Source organism: Myotis daubentonii, chromosome 10, assembly GCF_963259705.1.
Source record: "Myotis daubentonii chromosome 10, mMyoDau2.1, whole genome shotgun sequence".
Taxonomy (NCBI): Eukaryota; Metazoa; Chordata; class Mammalia; order Chiroptera; family Vespertilionidae; genus Myotis; species Myotis daubentonii.
In genome coordinates this window covers 18,654,590-18,679,448 of record NC_081849.1, presented here as the reverse complement: position 1 = coordinate 18,679,448, position 24,859 = coordinate 18,654,590, and the positions used below count along the sequence as shown (strand labels likewise).

At 44.0% G+C, this 24,859-nt stretch overlaps 2 protein-coding genes and 1 pseudogene across 3 annotated transcripts in view; 2 read left to right on the top strand and 1 right to left on the bottom strand.

Moving 5' to 3' along the window:
• Positions 1 to 568: 568 nt before the first annotated feature.
• Positions 569 to 9,366, top strand: NDUFA5 (NADH:ubiquinone oxidoreductase subunit A5). 2 transcript variants are annotated; one of them, XM_059711687.1, is made up of 5 exons: positions 578 to 693; positions 945 to 989; positions 1,571 to 1,687; positions 3,625 to 3,690; positions 8,035 to 9,366. In XM_059711687.1, the coding sequence occupies exons 1-5, from the start codon at positions 673 to 675 to the stop codon at positions 8,134 to 8,136; spliced, it is 351 nt and encodes a 116-aa protein (XP_059567670.1). In that variant the 5' UTR covers positions 578 to 672; the 3' UTR covers positions 8,137 to 9,366. The 2 variants fall into 2 exon arrangements, with proteins under 2 accessions (XP_059567671.1, XP_059567670.1); XM_059711688.1 differs by lacking the exon at positions 1,571 to 1,687 and having other exon boundaries at positions 569 to 693.
• Positions 9,367 to 11,276: 1,910 nt separating this feature from the next.
• Positions 11,277 to 24,859, top strand: part of IQUB (IQ motif and ubiquitin domain containing) — a 65,597-nt gene continuing 52,014 nt past the window's right edge. The window contains exon 1 of the mRNA XM_059711686.1: positions 11,277 to 12,576. The gene's annotated coding sequence lies outside the window, so the exon portion shown is untranslated. The remainder of the gene's footprint in view (positions 12,577 to 24,859) is intronic.
• LOC132211606 (small nucleolar RNA SNORA42/SNORA80 family) lies at positions 24,420 to 24,533 on the bottom strand (annotated as a pseudogene).

Here is a 24,859-nt window from a genome sequence, read left to right as displayed (position 1 = left end):
TAGCCTTGCATGTCTTCATCATTGCTCTGTGAGTTCCAGGCTGTGGGATCCTGTCTTACAAATTATGCCCAGGAACTAGCATGTGCTCAATAAATGTTTGTAGAGGTCGGTGGGGAAATGATAAAATGATGATTGCTTCAGGGAGTGAAATGGAGAAGAGAGGGGTTGCGATGGGAAACGCAACTGCATGCCGCAGTGCCGCGGCTCAACATCCCGAGAACACTGGTGAGCTCGCACGAATTAACCTTTGCAGTTCAGCGATCACCGGGAGAGCTCCACGACCACCCTCATTTTACTGCCCCACTGGGGAGGGACGTGCAGGAATTCGCCAAAGGGGAAGCAGAGTGCCGGTTCCTAGAATGGCTACTCTCGATATTTTAGTTGCTTGGAGTATTTCCCTCCACCTTTGGGCAATGGTCCGCGGTGGAAGGGCCAGGAACCGAAGGTGAGGCACTGAACACAAACCCCGGCCCCCACCCACCGGGATTAGACGCCGGTATACGCACTGCGCGTGCGTCAATTTTCCCTTTCGGAGCAGGCGCGGCATTGGCGGTCCTGAGGGGGAGGAGCCAGGCTGTTTCCAAGGCGACGGAGTGGCGGCCTCGGCGGTGGATTGAGCGGGTCTGGACGAGCTTCCCAGAGGGCTGCGCGCGCCCGGCGGACGGCGCTGTCATGGCGAGCCTGCTGAAGAAGGTGAGGCGGGCGGAGGTCACTGGGTTCGGGCTGTGGGGTGGTCAGCCCGACGGGCCCGCGTGCGGCGGGTGGCGGAACCGGCGCGGGCGGGCTGGGCGGGGCGTGGGCGCTCGGTCTGCTGGGCCCTCGGGAGCAGAAGGGAGCTCGGGGCGGGCGGCACCGAGTGGCCGGGGGTTGCGGCTTGGCTCTGGCTCAGCGTGGGGGGCGCGCGGAGCGGTCACCGGCCTGACTGGCGTGTTGTTTTTGCGCAGAGCACCGGCCTCGTGGGACTGGCGGTGTGCGAGACGCCGCACGAGGTGGGTACCCCTGTCTGGCTTTCTCCTCGCGTCCCCGAGGACGACGGCAGCCCGCGACCTTGTTCCCTGGAAGGTGACTGCGACGGGGACGTTTCCAGCCCAGAGTGACCGCTCCTCCTCCTGAGCCCCTGAGAGTTGGTCCGGTGCCACAACGATTTTCCTTAAATTGTAAAAGAGATCGATAGGAGATCAATGGAAGGACTTGTGTGCATGCAAATAAGCATAACCGATGGACGCAAGACACGGGGGGTGGGGTGAGGGCATGTGCGGGGCGGGGGTGGGGGAGTGGGGGTAGGCCGGGGAAGGTCAATGGGGAAAAAAGGAGACATATGTACTACTGTTTGTGATACTTTAAACAAGAAAATAAAATTTAAAAAAAGAATAGAAGAAAAATAAAAATCATTATATATACATATGAAATAGATAGGACATAGACATGAAGAAATTACAGCTAAAGTGAAGTGGTTTTTTAAAAAACAGTTGTCTTTTTCTTTTCTTTAAGCTGTGAAACTTTTCAAAGTGTCCCATTTTGATTTTTGGTGGTATTTTAAAACAGACATTTGTATGATTTGTCTTTTCAGAGGTTAAGAATATTGTACACAAAGATTCTTGATGTTCTTGAGCAAATCCCTAAAAATGCAGCATATAGAAAATACACAGAGGAGATTACAAATGAGAGGCTGGGTATGGTGAAAGCGGTAAGTAGCGGACTTAATTTTGCTTGCTTGGATTTATGGTATCCATGGCAACATTTAACAACAACAACAGAAATGCAGTTGCTTATTTTTTGCATATTCTGCTCACGTTCCTCTTATTTCTCTTCTTTTTCCTTCCATGCTTCTCTCCCATCCTTTCTCTTCCTTCATTCATCAAACACCTGCTTACTGAGAGCTTTCTGTATGCCAGGCCCTATAGATGCTGGGGCAAAGGAATAAGATCAAGTCCGTTTCCTAAGTTAACACTGTGCCTGCTTCTTTTACCTCTCTTTCCTACCCAGTCCTTTGTTGATCTTTCATTTTTTACATCAGTCTTTTAGATACATCAGTCTTCATCCTTTTTTTCTAGTTTCAGAGTAGAGAATGAAAACAAAACAAAAAAAAGTGTGTTGTGTTTAAAGAAAACTGTCAGAAGCAACTCTTACAAAGTGTGTTGTTTCAAAAAGAAGAGGACTACATTAGTCACTTAACTACAAAATTTTATTGAGCATTTTAAGGACTGAATGTCTGTGTCCCCTTACAACAGCGGTTCTCAACCTGTGGGTCGTGACCCCTTTGGGGGTGGAACGACCCTTTCACAGGGGTCGCCTAAGACCATCGGAAAACACATCTATAATTACATATCGTTTTTGTGATTAATCACTATGCTTTAATTATGTTCAATTTGTAACAATGAAAATACATCCTGCATATCAGATGTTTACATTACGATTCATAACAGTAGCAAAATTACAGTTATGAAGGAGCAACGAAAATAATTTTATGGTTGGGGGTCACGCAACATGAGGAACTGTATTAAAGGGTTGCGGCATTAGGAAGGTTGAGAACCACTGCCATAGAACGTGTATGTTGAAGCCCGATGAGGTTCCTGTGGCTGGAACCTCTATGGAAGTAATAAGGTTACGGAGGTGATATGGCTGATGCTCTGACGCAGAAGAGTTAGTGTCCTCAGGACAGTGATGGCAAACCTTTTGAGCTCGGCGTGTCAGCATTTTGAAAAATCCTAACTTAACTCTGGTGCCGTGTCACATACGGAAATTTTTTGATATTTGCAACCATAGTAAAACAAAGACTTATATTTTTGATATTTATTTTATGTATTTAAATGCCATTTAACAAAGAAAAATCAACCAAAAAATGAGTTCGTGTGTCACCTCTGACACGCGTGTCATAGGTTCGCCATCACTGCCTTAGGAGAAGAGACACCGGAGTGCTGCATGAGGATACAGTGAGAAGGTGGCTCTCTGCAAGCCAGGAAGATAAGCTTTCACAAGAAACCTACCCGGCCAGACCTTGATCCTAGACTTTCAGTCTCCAGAACTGTGAGAAAATAAATTTCTGTAGTTTAAGCCACCCAATCCATGGTATTTTGTAGGGAGCCTGAGCAGACGAATATAAACAGGTAACAGCTTCCAAATCAAAAGCTCTAGACCAGTGGTTCTCAACCTTCCTCATGCTGCAACCCTTTAATACAGTTCCTCATGTTGTGGTGGCCCCCAGCCATAAAGTTATTTTCGTTGCTACTTCATAACTAATTTTGCTACTGTTATGAATCGTAATGTAAATATCTGATATGCAGGATGTATTTTCATTGTTACAAATTGAACATAATTAAAACATAGTGATTAATCACAAAAACGTTATGTAATTATATATGTGTTTTCCAATGGTCTTAGGCGACCCCTGTGAAAGGGTCGTTCGACTCCCGAAGGGGTCGCAACCCACAGGTTGAGAACAGAAAGATGAAATCAGTTTCCACCAACTATTTGATAAAAATTGGTATGATGAAAGAAAAATTAATTACATTTGTTATAGCAAGTGCATTTTTTGTATATGAGTTTTTAAAATATATGATATTGAAACGTTCAGCTATTGTGTTTACATATTTTTCTGGGTTTTTTTCCCCCCTTAAATTATAGGAACCAGATGTTAAAAAATTAGAAGACAGGCTTCAGGGTGGCCAAATAGAAGAGGTGATTCTTCAGGTAAAGAAAAAGTTGAATATATAGATGTTTGGCTTCAAAAGTTCAGAGACATAATGTATTGAGGCACGAAACTGACTTTCCAGAAAGAAAGGAAAACTAAATTTCTTTTATCAACTCATCAAACATAAGACTAATCACAAGTAGAAAATACTTCTAATGTATATAACAGTTAAATATCATTGATTATAACTTGAATTTATGAGGCTTCTATTAGAAGTTTGGAGTTTTATTTTATTTTTTTTTTATATATATTTTATTGATTTTTTACAGAGAGGAAGGGAGAGGGATAGAGAGTTAGAAACATCGATGAGAGAGAAACATCGATCAGCTGCCTCCTGCACATCTCCCATTGGAGACGTGCCCGCAACCCAGGTACATGCCCTTGACCGGAATCGAACCTGGGACCTTTCAGTCCGCAGGCTGATGCTCTATCCACTGAGCCAAACCGGTTTCGGCGAAGTTTGGAGTTTTATATTCTTTAAATATAATGGTCATGTTCTTATTAGACTTACTTTAGTTCAGATTAGTTACACAATTTTACTGTTTCTTGAATAATTTTATCTTTTTAGATACAAATACTTTCAAATTTTAATGGATTGGTAAGAATACTACAATTTTTAATTAAATTGGGGGAAATGATGTCCCCCCCTTTTTTAGTTGTGCATTTACCCCCCAATTACTAGTAAGATTAAATGTTGAAAACAATTTTCTTATATTTCATGTTCTATAAATTATTAGTATTTAAGAAATTTTTAAATTGCTTTTTTAGTGAGAGACACACATTGATTTGTTGTTCCACTTATTTATCCATTCATTGGTGATTCTTGTATGTGCCCCGACTGGGGATCAAACCCACAATCCTGGCTTATCTGGATGACACTCCAACCAACTGAACCACCCAGCTAGGGCAATTATTAATATGTTGTTGTTGTTAATCCTCACCTGAGGATATTTTTCCATTGATTTTTAGAGTGGAAAGGGAGGGGAAGAGATAGGGAAACATTGATGTGAGAGAGATACATTGATTGGTTGCCTCTCATATGAGCCCTGACCAGGGCTAGAGATTGAGCCTGCAACTGAGGTACGTGCCCTTGACCAGAATCTGACCTAGGACTCTTCAGTCTGTGGGCCCACACTCTATCCACTGAGCCAAACCAGCTAAGGCGATATTTTTATTCTATAATTTGTTTTTTTTACATATTTCTTTGAGAGTTGTTTTAAAATAAAAGAGATACTAACCTTAATCTTTTGCCATATTGCCTAAACATTTTTTTTTTAGCCTGTTGTTTTGTATTTTAACTTGAATTGGATATTATCTCCCATATGTAGAGGTTTTAAAAATTTTTATTTGGACAAATAATCCTCCCTCTATATACTCCCATGTCTTCCTCTTATGTGAGTCTTATAAATATTCAGTTATGTTTCATTTATTTTTTACATTAGAGGCCCGGTGCATGAAAATTCATGCACTGGGGGGGGGGGCTCCCTCAGCCTGACCTGCCCCCTCTCAAAGTCCGGGAGACCTCAGGGGATGTCCTACTGATGGCTTAGTAGGGGAGCGGGCCTAAGCTGCAGTCTGGTCTCCCTCTGCTGGAGGCGAGGGGCCAATCATGGGAAGCCACTGCCCCCATCACCCTCTCGCTGCTGCTCCTGCCTCTGGCCTCCCTCTGCGGTAGGTGACTGGGCTGATCGGGGGAAGGCGACGCCCCCATTGCGCTGCTGCTGCTGCCACTGCCAGCCACCGCTGAGCCTCGGCCCGGCCCTTGCAGCAGCTGCCACCATGCCAGCTGCGGCTTGCCTGGGCCTGGGTCTCGGCCTCTGACCCCCCAGGCCTGGCCGCACTCGGAGCTGGGAGGAGGTGGGACTCCCAGGCAGGCTCCTTGCCGTGCCTGCAGCATCAAGACCAGCCACGCCCACCTGCGCGCGCCCTCTGTGCACCCAGCCATCTTGTGACGGTGTGGCGACTACTTAGCCTTTTATTAGTAAGGATTTTTTTGAATTTTTCAAAAAGGTAATCATTTTTTCTTAAGTTTTCTTGCCTTTTATCAAAGGATAAATAAGAGGAAATATTTGAAATTATTGTAGATTAGGGAAGTATTTAACTAACAGACATATTTAAAAGCATTGTTAGATGGCTCCGTTAAAAGAAAAATAGGGCATTCAGACAGCTTTTGATGAATGTACTGTTTCAATCATTAGAGGCCTATTTTCCTGGCCTTTCTGTTCATTAGCATAAGGTACTAGATGTAGAGTATGGGAACTTACTGGAAACTTATTATTATTGTCCTCTTCCTAATCCTTTCTTTTCTCCCTGATTTCACTTTGATCATGACTTTAGTTGATAAATTATCAAGCAATTGTAGTCTCATGATACATTAAGTATTTTTAAGTCAGTTCTGCAGATCTGCACATTTTCATGGGCAATATAAGGTTAATATTTCTATATAATTAAAGGGTAATATGCAAATTGACCCTAATGCCAGAACGACCGGTCGCCTCCTTGGCAGCACTAAGGATGTCAGTCAGACATCCCCCGAGGGCTCCTGGGCTGCCAGGGGGAAGTCTGACTGCCACCTAGGCCCGATGCCCCGGGGATCGAGCTTACGCTGGCAGGTGGACATCCTCCGAGGGATCCCGGACTGCGAGAGGGCGCAGGCCGGGCCAAGGGACCCTCGCCCCCGAGGGAACGAATTTTTGTGTACCGGGCCTCTAGTGTTTTATATAACCCAATATATCTAAAATATTATTGAAACATAAGTACTATAAAAAATTGAGATATTTTACATTCTTTTTTATACTGAATCTTCAAAATTTGATGTGTATTTTAATACGTGCAGCACATCTGAATTTGAACTAGCTACATTGCAAGCGCTCACTCAGTAGTCACAGGTAGATAGTGGTTACCATATTGGACTGCCCGTTCTAGAGCTATAGTAAGAGAGGGATGAGGAAAGGATAGTGTGTCAGGAGCTAGAGACGAGTGAAGGAGTGGGCTACAAGGGCTGTATGCAGCTGGGTCCAGCTCTCTGAAATAAGGCTGGCTTCACTGGTGGTTAGAACTGGACGGCCTCCCCACACTACGGTGCTTTGGGGGCATAGAGAAAGCATGAATATTCAAGAGACCCAGATCAGGGAAATGGCCATCCTAAGGGATATTTTTAATCAGTATTTATACTGTTTTCTTATTTCAGCCATGGTAAATACTTCTACCTCCAGATTTCCTTCAGTCTACTATTTAACTCATTGTTTATATACTTTTTAGACTGTTGCTGCTAAACATAGATTGGCTGTTTTGAACCACTTGAGAATTAGAGCTTCTGCTAGGATGAATCTAAGCACTTATTCTGTTTTGAATTCCTTCCATGACATCCTGACAAGTGTTCAACAGTGTTCTTCTAAGTTGGCCAGAGTTGTCATAGGTCTCTTTGTTCTAGAAAAAATGTGAAATAATAAGATACATAAAATATATTTGTTAGATGTGTTATGAATTGTATTTGAAAGGAAAAAGCGAATGTAACAATCTGATTAAGGAAACTAGTTCAATCAAAAATATTTTTGTGTGCCTACTGCATTCTACATCCTATAGATTACTGTTTTACAGACTGGTCTCAAGTGATTATGGGTCATGAAATCAGATAGGTGGGTTGTGTCTAGTACTTAAAAAAATACAACAGAGCGTGGCTGGCATGGCTCAGCGGTTGAGTGTTGAACTATGAACCAGGCACGTGCTGGGTTGCAGGCTCAGGGCCATGTATAAGGCAGCTGATCAATGATTCTCTCTTATCATTGATGTTTCTCTCTCTCCCTTTCCCTTACTCTCTGAAATCAGTAAAAAAATTTGTTAAAAAATACAATAGAATATAGAGTGTATCACAGCTAGTAAATGTGATATTTTTTTCTTTGAGTTATATGTGTGTGTTATATAGATCCTTAGTAAAATTTTGTTTTGTTTCTTTTGTTTTTACTCTGGACTGTGGTGAAATAAAATTTGAAAGCCATTGACATCAATGAAGAGACATACTTTTGCTTCTCAAAGAATTTGTAGTCTATTGGTGAAATAGACAATTAAGATAAAAAAAAACTCACCAATTAAATTTTTGAACTAGAATCTAATATCAAATTTTAATCAAATAGAAGAAATAAAAATCTATTCTTTCTTACTCTTGGTAGTTACATAACTGACAGTTAAGGTAATATTAATTAATAATCAACATTTGATAAAACAGCTTATTAGGTACAACTATGAAAAGAGTAGCTCTAGTAGTTATATTTTAGTTATTAGTTATGATAAATATCTATGAAACAGTATAAGCAAATGATTTTTAAAAAATATTTTATTGGCAGGCTGAAAGTGAACTAAGTCTGGCAAGAAAAATGATACAGTGGAAGCCATGGGAGCCTTTAGTGGATGAGCCTCCTGCCAACCAATGGAAATGGCCAATATAATCATCATCAAATAACGTGTGTGTTGAAGGGAAAATGATGCGATTAAATGTTCTGTTATATCAAAAATGTTTCCATATCATTGACATCTTAGAATCAAGAAAACTGATAATGCAGAACGTTTTTAGGAGACTTGTAAAAACTGATAATTATGGTAACAGGGACTTGCAAATCAGTTTTTGTTAAAGCATTCAAATTGTCCTATATAATAAAACCCTAATATGAAAATCAACCGAATGGCGGAACAACCGGTCACTATGACATGCATTGACCACCAAGGGGTAGATGCTTAATGCAGAAGCTGCCCCCTGGTGGTCAGTGCACTCCCACAGGGGGAGCTCTGCTCAGCTACAAGCCGGGCTGAGGGCTGCAAGTGCAGCAGCAGTGGTGGGAGCCTCTCCCGCCTCCTCCGCAGCACTAAGGATATCTGACTGTGGCTTAGGCCCGTTCTTCGTGGGGTGCGGGCCTAAGCCTTCAGTCAGACATCCCCCCCTGGGCTGCCAGAGAGATGTCTGACTGCCAGCTTAGGCCTAATTCCCCAGGGAGCGGGCCTAAGCCTGCAGTCGGACATCCCTCGAGGGGTCCCCGACCGTGAGAAGGCACAGGCCAGGCTGAGGGACCCCGCCCCCCCCACACACACACACACACTCCCCACCCCCGTGCACAAAATTTTGTGTACTGGGCCTCTAGTTTCAAAGATAATATATTTTTAAATAGAGGTTTTAGGAAGATTTGAAAGTTAATTGGAAAAATTCTTACATGTTTTGAAACCAGAAAAGAAGTTATTGCTTAAACAAATGTATAGGTCACTATTTGAAGTGAAGTAGCAAGAGTAAAAACCATTAAATTAGAATTGATTGTACAGTTGAGGAAATTGATTTATATTTGAAAGAAAGATTTATTTACAGTGGTAGTTGGAAAACTTTTTTTGGGGGGTGTCTCATTTAAGGGAGTTAGGTTTCTGGTCCTTAACCAAAGTACATCAGAATAGAAAGAGAATTTCTGTACAAGAAGAGATATTAAGAGTTTCTAAAGTTTATCTGGCATATGGATAGGCTTATTTTCAAAACATCTTAGTTGTTATGGTTATAACTTCCAAGTGAAATCACTAAGGAGTTTTTACTAAGTTTCCAATATGAGGTAGTTGGTTTTCAAACAACATAAAGCTGTTCAAGGAAAAAAGTGATTGATATGTTTAAGGGTAAACAAAAATAAAATTACTTTTCAGGTGTCCTCTTTTCTTTCTAGCCCTATATCATTCTAAAAATTTAGTTAAATTTGGTATTTCTTGCCTTCAAAGATAGTACTTTTGGGTGTCTGTGTGGATGTGGATGTGCATGTGCATTTTGCTATCTCTGTGGCAAAGCAGAATCTTTCAGAATGAGAAAAAAATTATATATTTTTCCCCCAATATATTCCCTTATAGAGCTGTACATTGAATGCTTAATAAATATTAAATGAAGTGGATTGAGTTACTTTTCAGCAGCCAGACTATAAAGGGGAAAGCTTCTGTGGGGAAGTGGGGAAAAGCATTAGAGGGAGAGGGTGAAGTCCAGGGCTTCTCATTCCCATGATTCTAGACCAGCCGTGGGCAAACTACGGCCCGCGGGCCGGATCCGGCCCGTTTGAAATGAATAAAACAAACAAAAAAAAGACCGTACCCTTTTATGTAATGACTAGAGGCCCGGTGCACAAAAATTTGTGCACTCGGGGAGGGAGGGGGGGGGTCCCTCAGCCTGGCCTGTGCCCTCTCCCAGTCTGGGACCCCTCGGGAGATAACGACCTGCTGGCTTAGACCTACTGCTGGGTGGCAGAGGGCAGGCCCAATCCCTAGGTGCAGCCCCTGGTCGGGCTCAGAGCAGGGCCGACTGGGGAGTTGGGGCACCGCCCCCTGTCATGCACAGAGCAGGGAGGATCAGGAGGTTGTGATGCCACCCTCAGTCACGCTCAGGGTAGGGCCGATTTGGGGGTTGGGGCACCGCCCCCTGTCACACTCAAGGCAGGGTCGATGGGGAGGTTGCAGTGCAACCCACTGTCACGCACAGAGCAGGGCCAATCGGGGTTGGGGCGCTGGCCCCTGTCACTCACAGAGCAGAGCCCATCAGAGGGGTTGGGGCGCCGCCACTCTCACACTCAGGGCAGGGCCGAAGGGGAGGTTATGGCTCTACCCCGTCACACACAGAGCAGGACCCGTTGGGGGGGGCCGGGGGGGGGGAGGGGGTTGGGGCACCACACCCTGTCACACACACAGCAGGGCCGATCAGGGGGTTGGGGCACTGCACCCTGTCACACACACAGCCGCAGAGCGATCAGGGGGTTGGGGAGCTCCTCCCTATCAGGCACAGAGCAGGGCTGATCAGGGGGTTGGGGCGCCTTCCCCTGTCCCGAACAGAGCAGGGCGGATAGGGAGGTTGTGGCCCCGCCCCCTGTCGCACACAGAGCCGCAGGGCGATCAGGGGGTTCAGGGGGTTTGGGCACTGCCCCCTGTCACACTGATGCCGGTGCCGGGATCGCAGCTCCGCTGATCCCCGTGCACTGGGTGTGTGTGTGGGGGGGAGTGTCCCTCAGCCCAGCCTGCCCCCTCTCACATACTGGGAGCCCTCAGGCGTTGACCCCCATCACCCTCCAATCGCAGGATCGGCCCCTTGCCTAGGCCTGATGCCTCTGGCCTAGGCGTTCGGCCCGGGCAGCGGGGACCCACAGCTGCAGCGGCCCCACGATCGCGGGCTTCGCTTTAGGCCCAGGCAAGGGACCCCTAGCTCCTGGGACTGCCAGCTTCGACCGTGCCCAGCTCCCATCGCTGGCTCCACCCCTACTTCCTGCTATCACTGGCCAGGGCGGAAAAGGCACCTGATTCTCCGATCATGGCTGGGGGGCAGGGCAAAGGCGGCCCCAGGGCTGCCTTTGCCCTGCCCCCCAGCTCTTAGCTCCCCCCTGGGTTTCTGATCACTGTCAGTGGCAGGGGGCTTCTTCCTGCTTTCCCTTTGGCCTCCCTGCATTGTGCCTACATATGCAAATTAACCACCATCTTGTTGGCAGTTAACTGCCATCTCAGTTGGCAGTTAATTTGCATATAGCCCTGATTAGCCAATGAAAAGGGTAGCTCGTACGCCAATTACCATTTTTCTCTTTTATTAGTGTTGATGTTTACTTTGAATTTATATTAGTTCACACAAACACTCCATCCATGCTTTTGTTCCGGCCCTCCGGTCCAGTTTAAGAACCCATTGTGGCCCTCGAGTCAAAAAGTTTGCCCACCCCTGTTCTAGTGCCATTGTGAACTCTAAATGGAGGCAAGTTGTAACTTCTCAGAATGGCCTATTTCCTTCTCTGTAAAAGAAGTAGAATTTGTGATTAATAATTTCCTTTTCAATTCTAAACATTTGCTTTAATATGTAATACATTGTATTTATTGACATCAAAATACGTGATTGGTCCTAAGGCATAGATGCTTTCAGGATACTTTGTTAACCAACCATAAAAAGGTGGCTTGATGTGCCTTTGTCATATATTTAGCCCTAGTTCTCCCATGATTCTTGAGTATCTTATATATTTCATCAACAAAGCTCCAGTAGCTATTGATAAAAGGGGGCCTATTGATGTTTGCAGTTGAAATGTTCGTTGTAGTATAGTAGTAGTTGTAGTAATTATAATTAGAACTAGAGGCCCATTGCACAGATTCGTGCACCAGTGGGGTCCCTCAGCCTGGCCTGTGCCCTCTCGCAGACCAACATCCCCCAAGGGATGTAGTAGTGTACGAAGTGGCAGGCCAGCACTGCACCGCTCCCGCTCATCCTGGCCCTGCTGTGTCTGTTACCACTGCTGCTTGGTAGCTTGGTAGTGCTGCCACAGAGGCGGGAAAGGCTCATGCCGCTGCAGCTGAGCTTGCCAGCCATGAGCCTGGCCTCTGGCACCCCGTGGTCAGCTGAGCAGTGTGCCTGCTGTGGGAGCGCAGTGACCACCAGGGGGCAGCTCATGCATGGGGCGTCTGTCCCCTGGTGGTCTGTGCGCATCATAGCGACTGGTTGTTCAGTTGCTTAGGCTTTTATATCCTGTATAATAAAAGCCTAATACGCAAATCAACTGAACAGCGGAACGACTGGTGGAATGACCGGTCGCTATGACGAGCACTGACCACCAGGGAGTAGACACTCAACACAGGAGCTGTCCCCAGCCTGCAGGCCCTAGGCCAGGCAAAGCGGGTGCCAGCAGGGCCCCCCGTCGCCCCACAGATCAGCCCTGATCACCGGCCAGGCCTAGGGACCCTATCCGTGATGAATTTTGTCCACCAGCCTCTAGTATATAGATAATAGCTAATGTTTGTTAATGTTTGCCAGGCACTAAAAGTACTTGACTGATTTCACTTACTAAATCCATATGACAGCTAAGAGTGAGACCCTGAAAATTATCTTCATTTTCCAGAAAAGGAAACCAGAATCCAAGGTGAGTAGTGCTCCCCTGCAATTGTGCAACATGGGGACCCTGGAGAAATTGAGACGGAGAGATGGTGTAATAACATACCCAGGGTTGCATAGCTAGTAACATGTGGAGCTACATTTTGAACCTAGGACAGTCTTGCTCCAGAACTCCTGCTCTAACATTATATTATTCCTTACGAATGCTTGAGATGTCACTCCTGCTGTGCAATGCGGGCTGTACCAAAAGAATCTAGATCCTGCTTTCTTTACTTTTTCTGTCAAAGTACATATAAAGAATAAATACGGCCCTAACCGGTTTGGCTCAATGGATAGAGTGTCGGCCTGCGGACTGAAAGGTCCCAGGTTTGATTCCGGTCAAGGGCATGTACCTTGGTTGCGGGCACATCCCCAGTAGGAGGTGTGTAGGAGGCAGCTGATTGATGTTTCTCTCTCATCGATGTTTCTAACTCTATCCTCCCTTCCTCTCTGTAAAAAAGTCAATAAAATATATTTTTTAAAAAAGAATAAATACAAACAGAAGTAGTCAACTGGATTTTACTTTGTGCAAAAATCTTCACTTGGCTCACAGGCTGATAATTGGTTAGGTATCTGAAAGGCATTGCAGTGTGGCCCATCATCCTCTCACATTTCATAACTGCCATTCCAACTGCCCATACAACCTTACACTCGATTGCTTTTACTCTTTCAAATGTTTTCAGTTGCTTCCTATAAACTTCCAGATTAAGCTTTCCTGACCAATTGGAGATGTGTTCTATTTAAAGATATTCAGTGTTGCTTAGTGGCGTCTAGATTAATGTGAGTGATTTTCAGAATGGCCCATTTCAGTTTTCCTTAAGTTCCTCATGTGTTTTATTCAATTACCATAATCCAGGCAATTCAAAAGAGAAGCTGATCAACTTGAGCTTTGTAAACAAACAAAAAAAACAGCAAAATCAATGCCCCCTTTCTATCTGTGGACTGAATGCAGAATATTCAAATTTATGGGCATGCTTCATTTTGGGGTGAAAATACTTACACAGGTTTATATCTGTGTAACTATGATTTTTTATTTAACCTCTAATGATTTTGAGAGTGAAAGAAGTTATAAGGATAATAGGTATAAGTCATGACTGCCCTGGGCAAACAGGATATGTGGCACCAACTTGGAGTAAGAATCAACTCTGAGGGTCGCCATCTCTTCTATACCAGAAGTTGGTGTAGTCTGTCATCTGAATAGAAAGAATATGATGCCATTAGTGGCAACCATCATATGCCACCAGGCGTCACTCTTCGTTATTCTCCTCTCCTACCTTTCCCTCAACTTTGGGGATGGAAGGAGTTTATTTTGATTGTAGTATTTCTCTCTCTCTCTCTCTCTCTCTCTCTCTCTCTCTCTCTCTCTCTCTCTCTCTCTCTCTTCCTCTCTCTCAATGAATTACATTTTTAATTGATTTTCAGAGAGATACAAATGATGAGAGAGAATCAGCAGCTGCTTCCTGCACTCTTACAGGGTCATGTGCCCTGACCAGGAATCTAACAGGTGACCTCTTGGTTCAGGTGTCGCTCAACCCTGAGCCACACTGACCTAAAATGTAGAGGTTAGGCTGAGTTTTTGTTGTTATACTGCAAAGCAGGTTTATTTGCATGGATAACAATGAGGGTTAAAATATGAGATAAAAAGGAAAGAAAGCAGTCTGTCAAATGGAGATCAAGATTCTTAAGTAGCTGACTGGGACTTACTAAAATGGGAAGACTTGCTGTGTTGCCTTAGGATTTCACTTATTTGCAGAATCTAATGAACAAAATAAAACAGATACAGAAAACAGACTAACAGCTGTCAAAGACTAACACCTGTGGAGCTGTGTGAAAAAGTTAAAGGGATTAAACAAAACACCTCATAGACAAAAGTATGGTGATTACAAGAGGGAGAGCAGGGTGGGGACAGGTAGAAAGTAAAACGGGCATAAATGGTGCTGGAAAGAGACTTGACTTTGGATGGTGAACACACAAAACAATATACCGATGATGTATTATATAATTGTACACCTGAAACCTACGTAATTTTATTAACCAATGTCCGCTTCCCTCCACCCCCACCAAAAAAGTTGTCTCTTCACCTGATGTTCAGCAGGCTTTTCAAACAGGCCTTCCACTGGACTAGTTCTAATTTCTGACAGCCATGGTGATACCTCAGATAGGCTAAACTCCAAAATGTTGGAAAACAGAAAACTTTTTCACAACTCATTGGAAGCAGAGTCTGACTGGAATTGACATAAGGCTACTAGTATTGTAGTCTTTACCCCACTTGAATGTGAATATGATGTATTTTACCATAGAAGTATTAATGTACTTGATTCTGTTTTTATGATTCTGTTTATCCAGGCCCACTGAATGTGTCACAGAATATATGGTAAGTGCCATATTAGTTTTCAAAAATGGGAAAGTCCTAAATTTCAAACATAGCTGTTCCTTATGGGTACAGAAAAGGGACTATGGAAATACTATCTGTATTTCTAGTCTCTTCACTAGCTCACAAATTTAATCCATATAGATGATTTCCAAAGCATAACTTTAGGTCCTTGGTTTTCTAAATTCTTCTACTGTGTGTTTTAATTCATTCATTTATATCAAAACACATTTTATCCTTAAGTAAAAATGAGAAATATTTTGAAATGCTTGATTTCATAAAGCCACTAGGTGACATCTTTATAAGAATAAAGAACTGGGGCTGAGAGGAGGTGGGTAAAGGGGGGGGGGATTGGGGGACATCTGTAATACTATCAACAACAAAATAAAATAATAAAAGCCAAACAATAAAGCATTTATTGTATAATAAATGCTGAAATAAATAAAGGTAGGTGTTTCATAATAAAGATAAGTCGTTTTGAGCAATAAATCCCAAGAAAATACAGGTTTATTGTGACCAGTAAATAAAAAATGATATAAAATTACTTTTCCACTTTAAGAATTGACTCTTTCCCATTGGTTGTTTTCATCTTGCATTTACATTTATTTTATACAACCAAATAGTTACTGTGTGTGTGTGTGTAATTTTGATGTGCTAATAACCTTTCCAACCTGCATAGAATGGAGTGCCTGGAAGCCTAGCAATTAAATTAGGCCCATATGGTTGTATAAGATCATCTCCACAGTGAACTGTAAATAAAATGTGAACATGTAGTGGGTATCCAGCCACATTTCACACTGTGAAGTACTTGCTTGACACTGTCTACCACCAGGTTTTCTTCCCTCCATCTCATGCCTCTATGCCTAACCCTAGTTTTTTTCATACATGGAGGTCAGTGGATGATAAATTTGAAAGAGGAGAGCTAGGAGGGTGAAGATAGGCTATGATTTCGGAGATGGGAGTGGGGGAGTATGTGGAAGCACTTGTCTGCACACCTCCATTCGCACCTGGTTTACCCATAAAAGACTAACCCTCGTTATCTGAATGCTCTTCCCCCTTTCCTCTGATCTTCATAAATATGTGGACTCATGCAGTGGTTTAAATGCATTTGCTTTCATATAAATCCATTATTAAAGCCAGTTTTATCTGACGATGTATTAGTAACAAACATATTTTAAAATAGGGTGAAGACTGAAAAATGACACTGAGTAGTAAGAAGTTATTGGGAGATAAGAATATAATTTTTTTAAAACATATTTTTATTGATTTCAGAGAGGAAGGAAGAGGGAGAGATAGAAACATCCACGAAGAGAGAGAATCACGGATCGGCTGCCTCCTGCAAGTTCCCCACTGGGGGTCGAGCCCACAACCCGGGCATGTGCCCTTTACGGGAATCGAACCTGGGATCCTTCAGTTTCCAGGCCGACGCTCCGTCCACTGAGCCAAACCAGCCACGGCGATAAGAATATAATTTTAGTAGAAAGACATAAAGGAATGAAAACATTGAACATGATGGAGGAATGAACCTGTACTATATATAACAAAATTTTAATTTTATTACTTAATCTTATCTTTTAAAATAGTAAAGGGTGTTAAACATGATAGCATAGATTAGTAGTTTAAACTAGAGGCTCTGGACCAGTGGTTCTCAACCTGTGGGTCGCGACCCCTTTGGCGGTCGAACGACCCTTTCACAGGGGTCGCCTAAGACCATCCTGCATATCAGATATTTACATTACGATTCATAACAGTAGCAACATTACAGTTATGAAGTAGCAACGAAAATAATTTTATGGTTGGGCCACAACATGAGGAACTGCATTTAAAGGGCCAGAAGGTTGAGAACCACTGCTCAGGACTCATACTGCTGGGTTTAATCTGCCTCTCTCATTAAACCTCTAACTTTAGTTTCTTCATTGGTAAAATGGAGCTAACTAATCACAGTTCTTCCTAATAAAATCATTGTAAGAATTAAATTAGAAATATGTTCCTTCCCTCCTCCCCTCCCCAGGGCTGCACCCCACTTTTGTCTGTGTGCAACACATTCACTGGTTGATCTCTTCCCTCCCCCTTCCTTCTGAGGCTCCTCAGTCTGTTGCATGCTTCCATGTCTCTGGATCTATTTTACTCATCAGTTTATTTTGTTCATTAGATTCCACATGAGTGACAGCTAGATAAACTTTAAAAATATGTATTAAAATATATAGATAAAGTGCTTAGTAAGAAAATACTTAGTGTTAGCTATTACTTTAAGGCAGCCACATTAAATTTGTTATTACATTTGCAATAGGAACATAAACGATCCTTTCCCCCAATTCTTTATAAACCTCAATTTAAAGAACGTATGATGATAGAAAACAAACAAAAACACCAACCCAACCCTTCTCCTGAGTTAAAAGGGGGAATTATTTTAATAGCTCCCGACTCCCTTTTCTTTTCGGTTGCCAGAAAGCTAAGAGACAAGTTCTAAATTTAACAAAAGCAAGCAGGCACCGACTGTTGTACATCTGAGTTCTCCTTTGTCAAGATCTTCATTCTCATTTCATATTTAAGTTTTCTATAATCCTGATTTCTTACATCTATAGCGTAGAGAGCTGTGCTCTTTCACTGGTGTACAAGGGAGCTGGGAGCGTGGTTAGAGTCCGATTCCCTTTCAAATCTAACCCGCGGGTAACAGCGGCGCTCGCCCCTGGCCCCGCCCCCAGTGCCCTCGTCTCGCCCCGCCCCTCCCCCCTCGCCCTTTCTCTTCCCGTCCCCACTCCCCATCCCCACTCGCCCCGCCCCATCCCCTGGTTCCGCCCCGCCCCTGACTCCGCCCTGCCCCTCCCCCCTCGCCCTTTCTCTTCTCCCCACTCGCCCCGCCCCATCCCCTGATCCGCCCCGCCCCCGACTCCGCCTCATCCCGCCCCTCCCACTCGCCCTCTCTCTTCCCGTCCCCACTCCCCATCCCCACTCACCCCGCCCCATCCCCTGGTTCCGCCCCGCCCCTGACTCCGCCCTGCCCCTCCCCCCTCGCCCTTTCTCTTCTCCCCACTCGCCCCGCCCCATCCCCTGATCCGCCCCGCCCCCGACTCCGCCTCATCCCGCCCCTCCCACTCGCCCTCTCTCTTCCCGTCCCCACTCCCCATCCCCACTCGCCCCGCCCCATCCCCTGGTTCCGCCCCGCCCCTGACTCCGCCCTACCCCTCCTCCCCTCGCCCTTTCTCTTCTCCCCACTCCCCAGTCCCCACTCGCCCCGCCCCATCCCCTGGTTCCGCCCCGCCCCCGACTCCGCCTCATCCCGCCCCTCCCACTCGCCCTTTCTCTTCCCGTCCCCACTCCCCATCCCCACTCGCCCCGCCCCATCCCCTGGTTCCGCCCCGCCCCTGACTCCGCCCTGCCCCTCCTCCCCTCGCCCTTTCTCTTCTCCCCACTCCCCAGTCCCCACTCTCCCCGCCCCATCCCCTGATCCGCCCCGCCCCCGACTCCGCCTCATCCCGCCCCTCCGCTGCCATTCTTTCCAGCGCGAGAACCTTCTCTTCTCGCGAGCCGCGTTGCTAGGATACTGCGGGTAACAGAGCATCCAGCCAGTGCGGACCTTTCGGAGCCTGAGAAACCACTGGGACCAAGTCGCCGAGTTCCTGGTCGGGTAGGAGGACAGGTTCCGGCTGCACACTCCGGACCCAGCCGCTAGACCGGCCTTGCCTCAGGGGTCTACCAGCGCTGCACTCCGAGGTCTCTGCCGGGTGCTGATGCCGCCTGGGCTCTGGGGACTGACTGGCCCGTCGGGAATGTCCCTCTTTGGTTTAAAAACCGTGAAAAGCGTCCTTTCTTTCTGGGTTCCCTTTCTGGCTCCGCCCCCGTGGTTTGGGATTCGGAAGGAGCACCTCCCACCCCCGTGCCTTTCCCGGGAATAGCATAGAAGCAACATGTGTGTGTACCCAGCGCTGGCATCAGGACACGCTGAGCCATCCGTGGTCCATGTTCAGTCTTTAGTAAACAGAGGGCGTACGGACTTTCCTCACTGGCACGCTCACACCTCCTTTCCTCCCCTGGTTTTGCTGTGCCTTTTAAAAGAATTTAAAACTCAAGTCTATTTGGTAGAAAGCAAAACGGGACCCCTGCCTTGCTGCTTACACTCACATTCTAGATCTATCATGCCTTGCAGGTGGAAGGGGAACTTTTTTTGGTATGTAATCATAATGGAGACTATTTTTCTTTTATAACAATTTTCTTTTAAAACAAATTTCAAGATTAAAACATTTACTTTGAATAGATAATGGAAATAAATGATAAAACATTTAAATAGTTCTGCCTTCAGTCCATCCGTGTCCTCCAGTTCACCTTCTAGAGGTGCCCTCCATATACAAATACGCAGTTGTTCCTGTAAAAATGCACAGGCTGGTCTGTGCTTTTGTGGGAGTTCATCAAGAGGACCTGACTGTGGGTTGACCCTTGAACTAGATAGAGAGATGGGAGGTTCCTCATCCACTCCACTGTCATGGAGAGTAATGTGTGTTGAGACCGTCTGGTCTGTATACATGACTCGGCAGGAGTAAGGTCTCTATATAAAATCTTAAATTTTGGTAGGTGATTGCAGAGATCTACTCCTCTTTGCAGCTGCCCAAGACAAGCCTCCTATGTAAGTTCCCTTACTTATTAAAATTGCCGCCTGTCACTCTGGCCGGGTAGCTGACTTGGTAAGAGCATCATCCAGATACACCAAGGTTGTGGGTTTGATCCCCAGTCAGGGCACATACAAGAAGCAACCAATAAGTGCATAAATAAATGAAACAACAAATCAATGTTTTTCTCTCCCCCCCCCCCCGCCCCCCCCCTCTAAAACAAGACAAAATAAAACCGCTCTGTTGCAGTTTTGGATTTTACCTGGGGAGCTCTTGAGTTTGTGAACCAATAGCTTTGCTTTATCACTTCAGTGAATCATGAATATGCAGCCTTTCAAATTGGCTTCTTGTTTAGCATAACTTGAGATTCTTCCATGTTGTTGTGTGTATCAGTAGTTTATTCCTTTTTATTGGTGAGTAGTATTCCATTTATGAATGTATCACAGTATATGAATCCATTCATCAGCTAAGGAACATTTGTATTGTTTCCATCCAGTCTCTGGTGACTAAGAATAAAGCCTGTCTAAACTTCTGTGTACAGGTTTTGTGTGAATGTAGCTTTTCATTCCACTTGGGTGAAGGACACAGATTGCTGGGTTATAGAATAAGTACGTATTTAATTTTATAAGAAAATTGTCAGAATTATCCCAAATGCTGCACCCACCAGTGTTCATTTTCACCATCGAGGTATAAAAGCCACTTGTCTTCACACTCACTAGCCCTTGATAGTGTTGAGCTAAAAAAAATAGACCAACGTATATTAACTATTGTAATAAGTGTGTAGTAGATTCCCATTGTGATGTGAAGTTGCATTTCTCCAATGACTAATGACATGGAGCATCTTTTCATGTGCTTGTTCTCAGGACCAGAACTAGAATGAGGTAACTGAGGCAACCGGGTCCAGACTTTTAGGAGGCATTTATTCTCAGGCTCAGGTCCAAGTGTCGAGCCATGCAGGCACCACACTTGCCTCAGCGTAGTCCAGGCTTTGCTGAGTTTCCTTCTGCATCTATTCTTTGGTGACGTGTCTATTGAATCTTTTACTCTTTTTTTTTTACGGTTAATTTTTTTAAATTGAGTTTTGAGGGTTCTCTGAATATTTTTGATCCAAGTCCTTTATCAGGTGTGAGTTTTGCAAAAAAAATTATCTCCCAGTCTATGGTTTGTCTTTTTATTTCTTTAGTTGTGTTTTTTGAAGAGCAGAAGTTCATGATTTTGTTGCTGATTTAGAAGAGCCATCTTGGCCATTTTAGAGGGGACCCCCCAGATAGAAACAAGAGCTTTACCCCAGACTCTCCAAAAAGGGCAGATAAGTATGTTGCTGAGTTAGGGTTTGTTTAGATACTCTCTTTCTAATCAGGCCATTGAGCTCTGTTATGGCAGAAAATAACCAAAAGGAAGTTTTTTTTTAGTGGGTGAGAGCCTAAAGAAGTTTCTGGGATTTTTAAAAAGTCGAGGTTTTGTTCAGTTTTTATCTCATTTCACTTTCCCCCACCTTTTGTTTTAGAATTTTAAAACTTTAGTTATTTTATTTGTTGTACTTGAAATTTAAACGGTATTTTTAAACAGTATAAGGAGTCAAGAGCAGTTTATTTTCATCTTTCCAATTACATGTTTTATTATATAATATTTCAATTTTTTTACTATTATTTTGTGTTGACAATATATGTTTATTTGCTCATCTATTCTTCTTGAACTTCAGACTTTCACTGGACTCATTTCCTCCTTCTTCAAGTATATCCTTTAGGAGTTCCTTTAGAGCAGATATCTCGAAGGTAATTTATTTGTAAATGTATCTGTTTTCTTTCTTGAAAGATTATTTTGCTGGGTGCACAATTCTAGGTTGATAGCTATCTTATTTTAATTAGTACATTGTTGCCTTGGCTTCTATTTTTCTAATGAGCAATCTGCAGTGATTTTCTTTCTTTTCTATTAATGTCAGAAAATTAATATGATTCAAAACAGTAGATGATATGTCCTTTTTCACTGTTTGCTTTCCAGACCTGCTCTTTGTTATGATGTAATTTAACTACAATGTACATGGCTATGAATTAGGTATATGCTATGCTTCTTGGACCTGTGGATCCATATATATCATTCGTTCTGAAAAATTCTCAGCAATTATTTTTTAGGATGTTTCATTTTTTTCCATTTTTCTGTTTTCTTCTGGAACTCCAGTTTGAAATATGCTAGATGAGGGCCTGGCAAATTTTATGAAAAGAGCTTCACAAGCCACATGCAGTCTCTGCATATTTTTTTTTAAATTAAATCTTTATTTTTCAGATTATTACAGTTTTTCCTCTTTTCTCCCCCATAGCTCCCCTCCACCCGGTTCCCACCCCACCCTCTGCCCTTCCCCCCTTCCCCCGCTGTCCTCATCCATAGGTGTACGATTTTTGTTCAGTCTCTTCCCCCACCCCCCACACCCCTCCCCCTGCCCCCAGAGTAGTCAGTCCACTCCCTTTCTATGCCCCTGATTCTATTATATTCATCAGTTTATTCTGTTCATCAGATTATTTATTCACTTGATTTTTAGATTCACTTGTTGATAGATGTGTATTTGATGTTCATAATTTGTATCTTTACCTTTTTCTTCTTCTTCCTCTTCTTAAAGGATACCTTTCAGCATTTCATATAATACTGGTTTGTTGGTGATGAACTCCTTTAGCTTTTTCTTATCAGTGAAGCTCTTTATCTGACCTTCAATTCTGAATGATAGCTTTGCTGGGTAGAGTAATCTTGGTTGTAGGTTCTTGGTATTCATCACTTTGAATATTTCTTGCCACTCCCTTCTGGTCTGCATAGTTTCTGTTGAGAAATCAGCTGACAGTCGTATGGGTACTCCCTTGTAGGTAACTGACTGTTTTTCTCTTGCTGCTTTTAAGATTCTCTCTTTGTCTTTTGCTCTTGGCATTTTAATTATGATGTGTCTTGGTGTGGTCCTCTTTGGATTCCTTTTGTTTGGGGTTCTCTGCGCTTCCTGGACTTGTAAGTCTATTTCTTTCACCAGGTAGGGGAAGTATTCTGTCATTATTTCTTCAAATAGGTTTTCAATATCTTGCTCTTTCTCTTCTTCTGGCACCCCCATAATTCGGATGTTGGTACGCTTAAAGTTGTCCCAGAGGCTCCTTACACTATCTTCATATTTTTGGATTCTTTTTTCTTTTTGCTTTTCCTGTTGGGTGTTTTTTGCTTCTTTGTATTTCAAATCTTTCACTTGATTTTTGCGATCCTCTAGTCTGCTGTTGGAATTTTGTTTAATATTCTTTATTTCAGTCAGTGTATGCTTAATTTCTAGTTGGTCCTTTTTCATAACCTCGAGGGTCTCACTAGATTTCTTGAGGGTCTTACTAAATTTATCAGCAGTTTCTAGAAAATTCTTGAAAAACCTTAAAAGTGTGGTTTTGAACTCTATATCCAGTAGTTTGCTTTCCTCCATTTCTGTCATTTGTGACTTGTTTCTTTGTCTCTGCATTTTTTATGCTTCCTTGTGTTATAGAGTGGCTTTCTGTGCTAGGTGTCCTATAGGGCCCAGTGGTTCAGCCTCCCCAATTACCTGAGGTGGACACTCTTGGTGCACCCCTTTGTGGGCTTTGTGCACAATCTTGTTGTAGTTAAGCCTTGATTATTGTAGGTATCACTGGGAGGAATTGACCTCCAGGCCAATTGGCTGTGAGAATCAGCTGTGTCTGCAGTGGGAGAACTTCTGTGCTGAAGACACCCTTATGAGGCAAGACTTGCTTCAGTTGGGCTTTGGTGCTCACTGAGTCTGCCCCCTTAGTGTGTCCCTTATGGATCTGAGGAGTTGTAATCGGATGGTCCCATTCTGACCACTGGGTATACTGGTTTTTGGATCTCTAAGGAGGTGCTAATTTAGCCTCTGCCTGAGGCTACCCAGAAGGAGCTATGGAGAGATCTGCAGATTCCTCTTCTTTGTTTGGGGTTTGGAGGTGCCCAGATGAGGCCCAGCTGTGAAGCAATGCAAGCTGCTGTGGGGCCTTGGGCCTTCTTTTGGAAGTTCTGGGTCTGTCTGGCCCAGCTGCAGTTTGTTAGGTAATTTTCAGATTGCAAAGGGCCAGGCCTTTCATATGCAAAAGCCTCTGCTGTAGCTTGGGTGGGGCAGGGTCTCAGGGGATCAACAGGGTTGAGCAAGCAGCTATGGCTGCTCCTCAGTCCTACCCTAAGAGGCCCCGAGTCTCAATGTCCCAGTAATGGCTACAAGCACCTCTGAGAGAAAGCCGCCCTCGAGTTCCGACCGATGCCAGACAGTATTATTTCTCCCCATATGAGTCTGGGTCCCCAGAGACTCTCCCTGAACTGGAGTTCAGAGATGTCAGGAGCTTGTGTCTCCCTCCCAATTGAAAAAGACAGCTGTGTCCTCAGTTGCCAGCCCTTTCGTGCACGCCTCCGTACCTCTGCACTTTACTTCCGCACCTCCTCTGAGTCTCAGTGTGCTTTTCTCTTTCCTTCTAGATGTAGAATTTCCCCTCGGCCAGCCTTCCTGTGGTTCAGGATGATAGCCGTTTTGTCTTTTTGAAGTGGTTGTGGGAGACAGCAATTTCCGGTGTTTACCTATGCCGCCATCTTGGTTTCCTCTCCATATTTTTGTTGTTTTTTATTTTAGCAATACAAATCCATCCTTAGCTCACAACAAGATATATGCTTAGCAGAAAAACACACTAGACTTTCTTTTACTCTTTTCTATGGCTCTTATACTCTCATATTTTTCATATCCTTATCTCTTTGCATCATTCTGTAAAATCTCTATCTTCCAGTTTACTAATTATCTCTTCAACTCTAATGCTATAGTCACTGGATTCAACAACTATATATTTTTATTCCACATTTTTTTTTTTTTACTGTACAGCCCCCTTCAGTGCTCACAGCCCAAGGATAAGGAGGCTGGGCAATGGTTTGAGGCTGCAACTTCCTCTGGCATGGGTCCACTATGAGAGGCCCATAGACACATATTTGATTTTTTTAAAAAAAATTGTCATCTAGTAGCCAGACAATTTCACTAAGATTAATTTTTTTTTCTCCATAAAGATTTGTGCTTCAAGTGGGAACCCCAATCACAGCTTTCCCATCTCACTACTGTTCCAAATTTTAATCTTCCCTCTGCTGGTTGCCACAGAAATCAGCCTCAAGGTCACTTCCTCTATCCCTCCTTCCTGATTGCCAGCTTCTATAGGTTGGCTCACTGCTCACTGGCTCCTCACTACCCTGCACCAGCTCCTGCCTCTGCAGCTTGGCTCTGGGCTGTCCTGGTCCACCCAGACCCAAGCTCCTGGATGGCA

What these genes read in the sequence shown, in the direction of transcription:
- NDUFA5 (XM_059711687.1), top strand. Translation starts at nt 673, where the DNA reads ATGGCGAGCCTGCTGAAGAAG. An exon ending in TGGCGAGCCTGCTGAAGAAG is followed by an intron (nt 694 to 944) that starts GTGAGGCGGGCG and finishes GTTTTTGCGCAG; the next exon opens with AGCACCGGCCTCGTGGGACT. An exon ending in GGCTGGGTATGGTGAAAGCG is followed by an intron (nt 1,688 to 3,624) that starts GTAAGTAGCGGA and finishes CTTAAATTATAG; the next exon opens with GAACCAGATGTTAAAAAATT.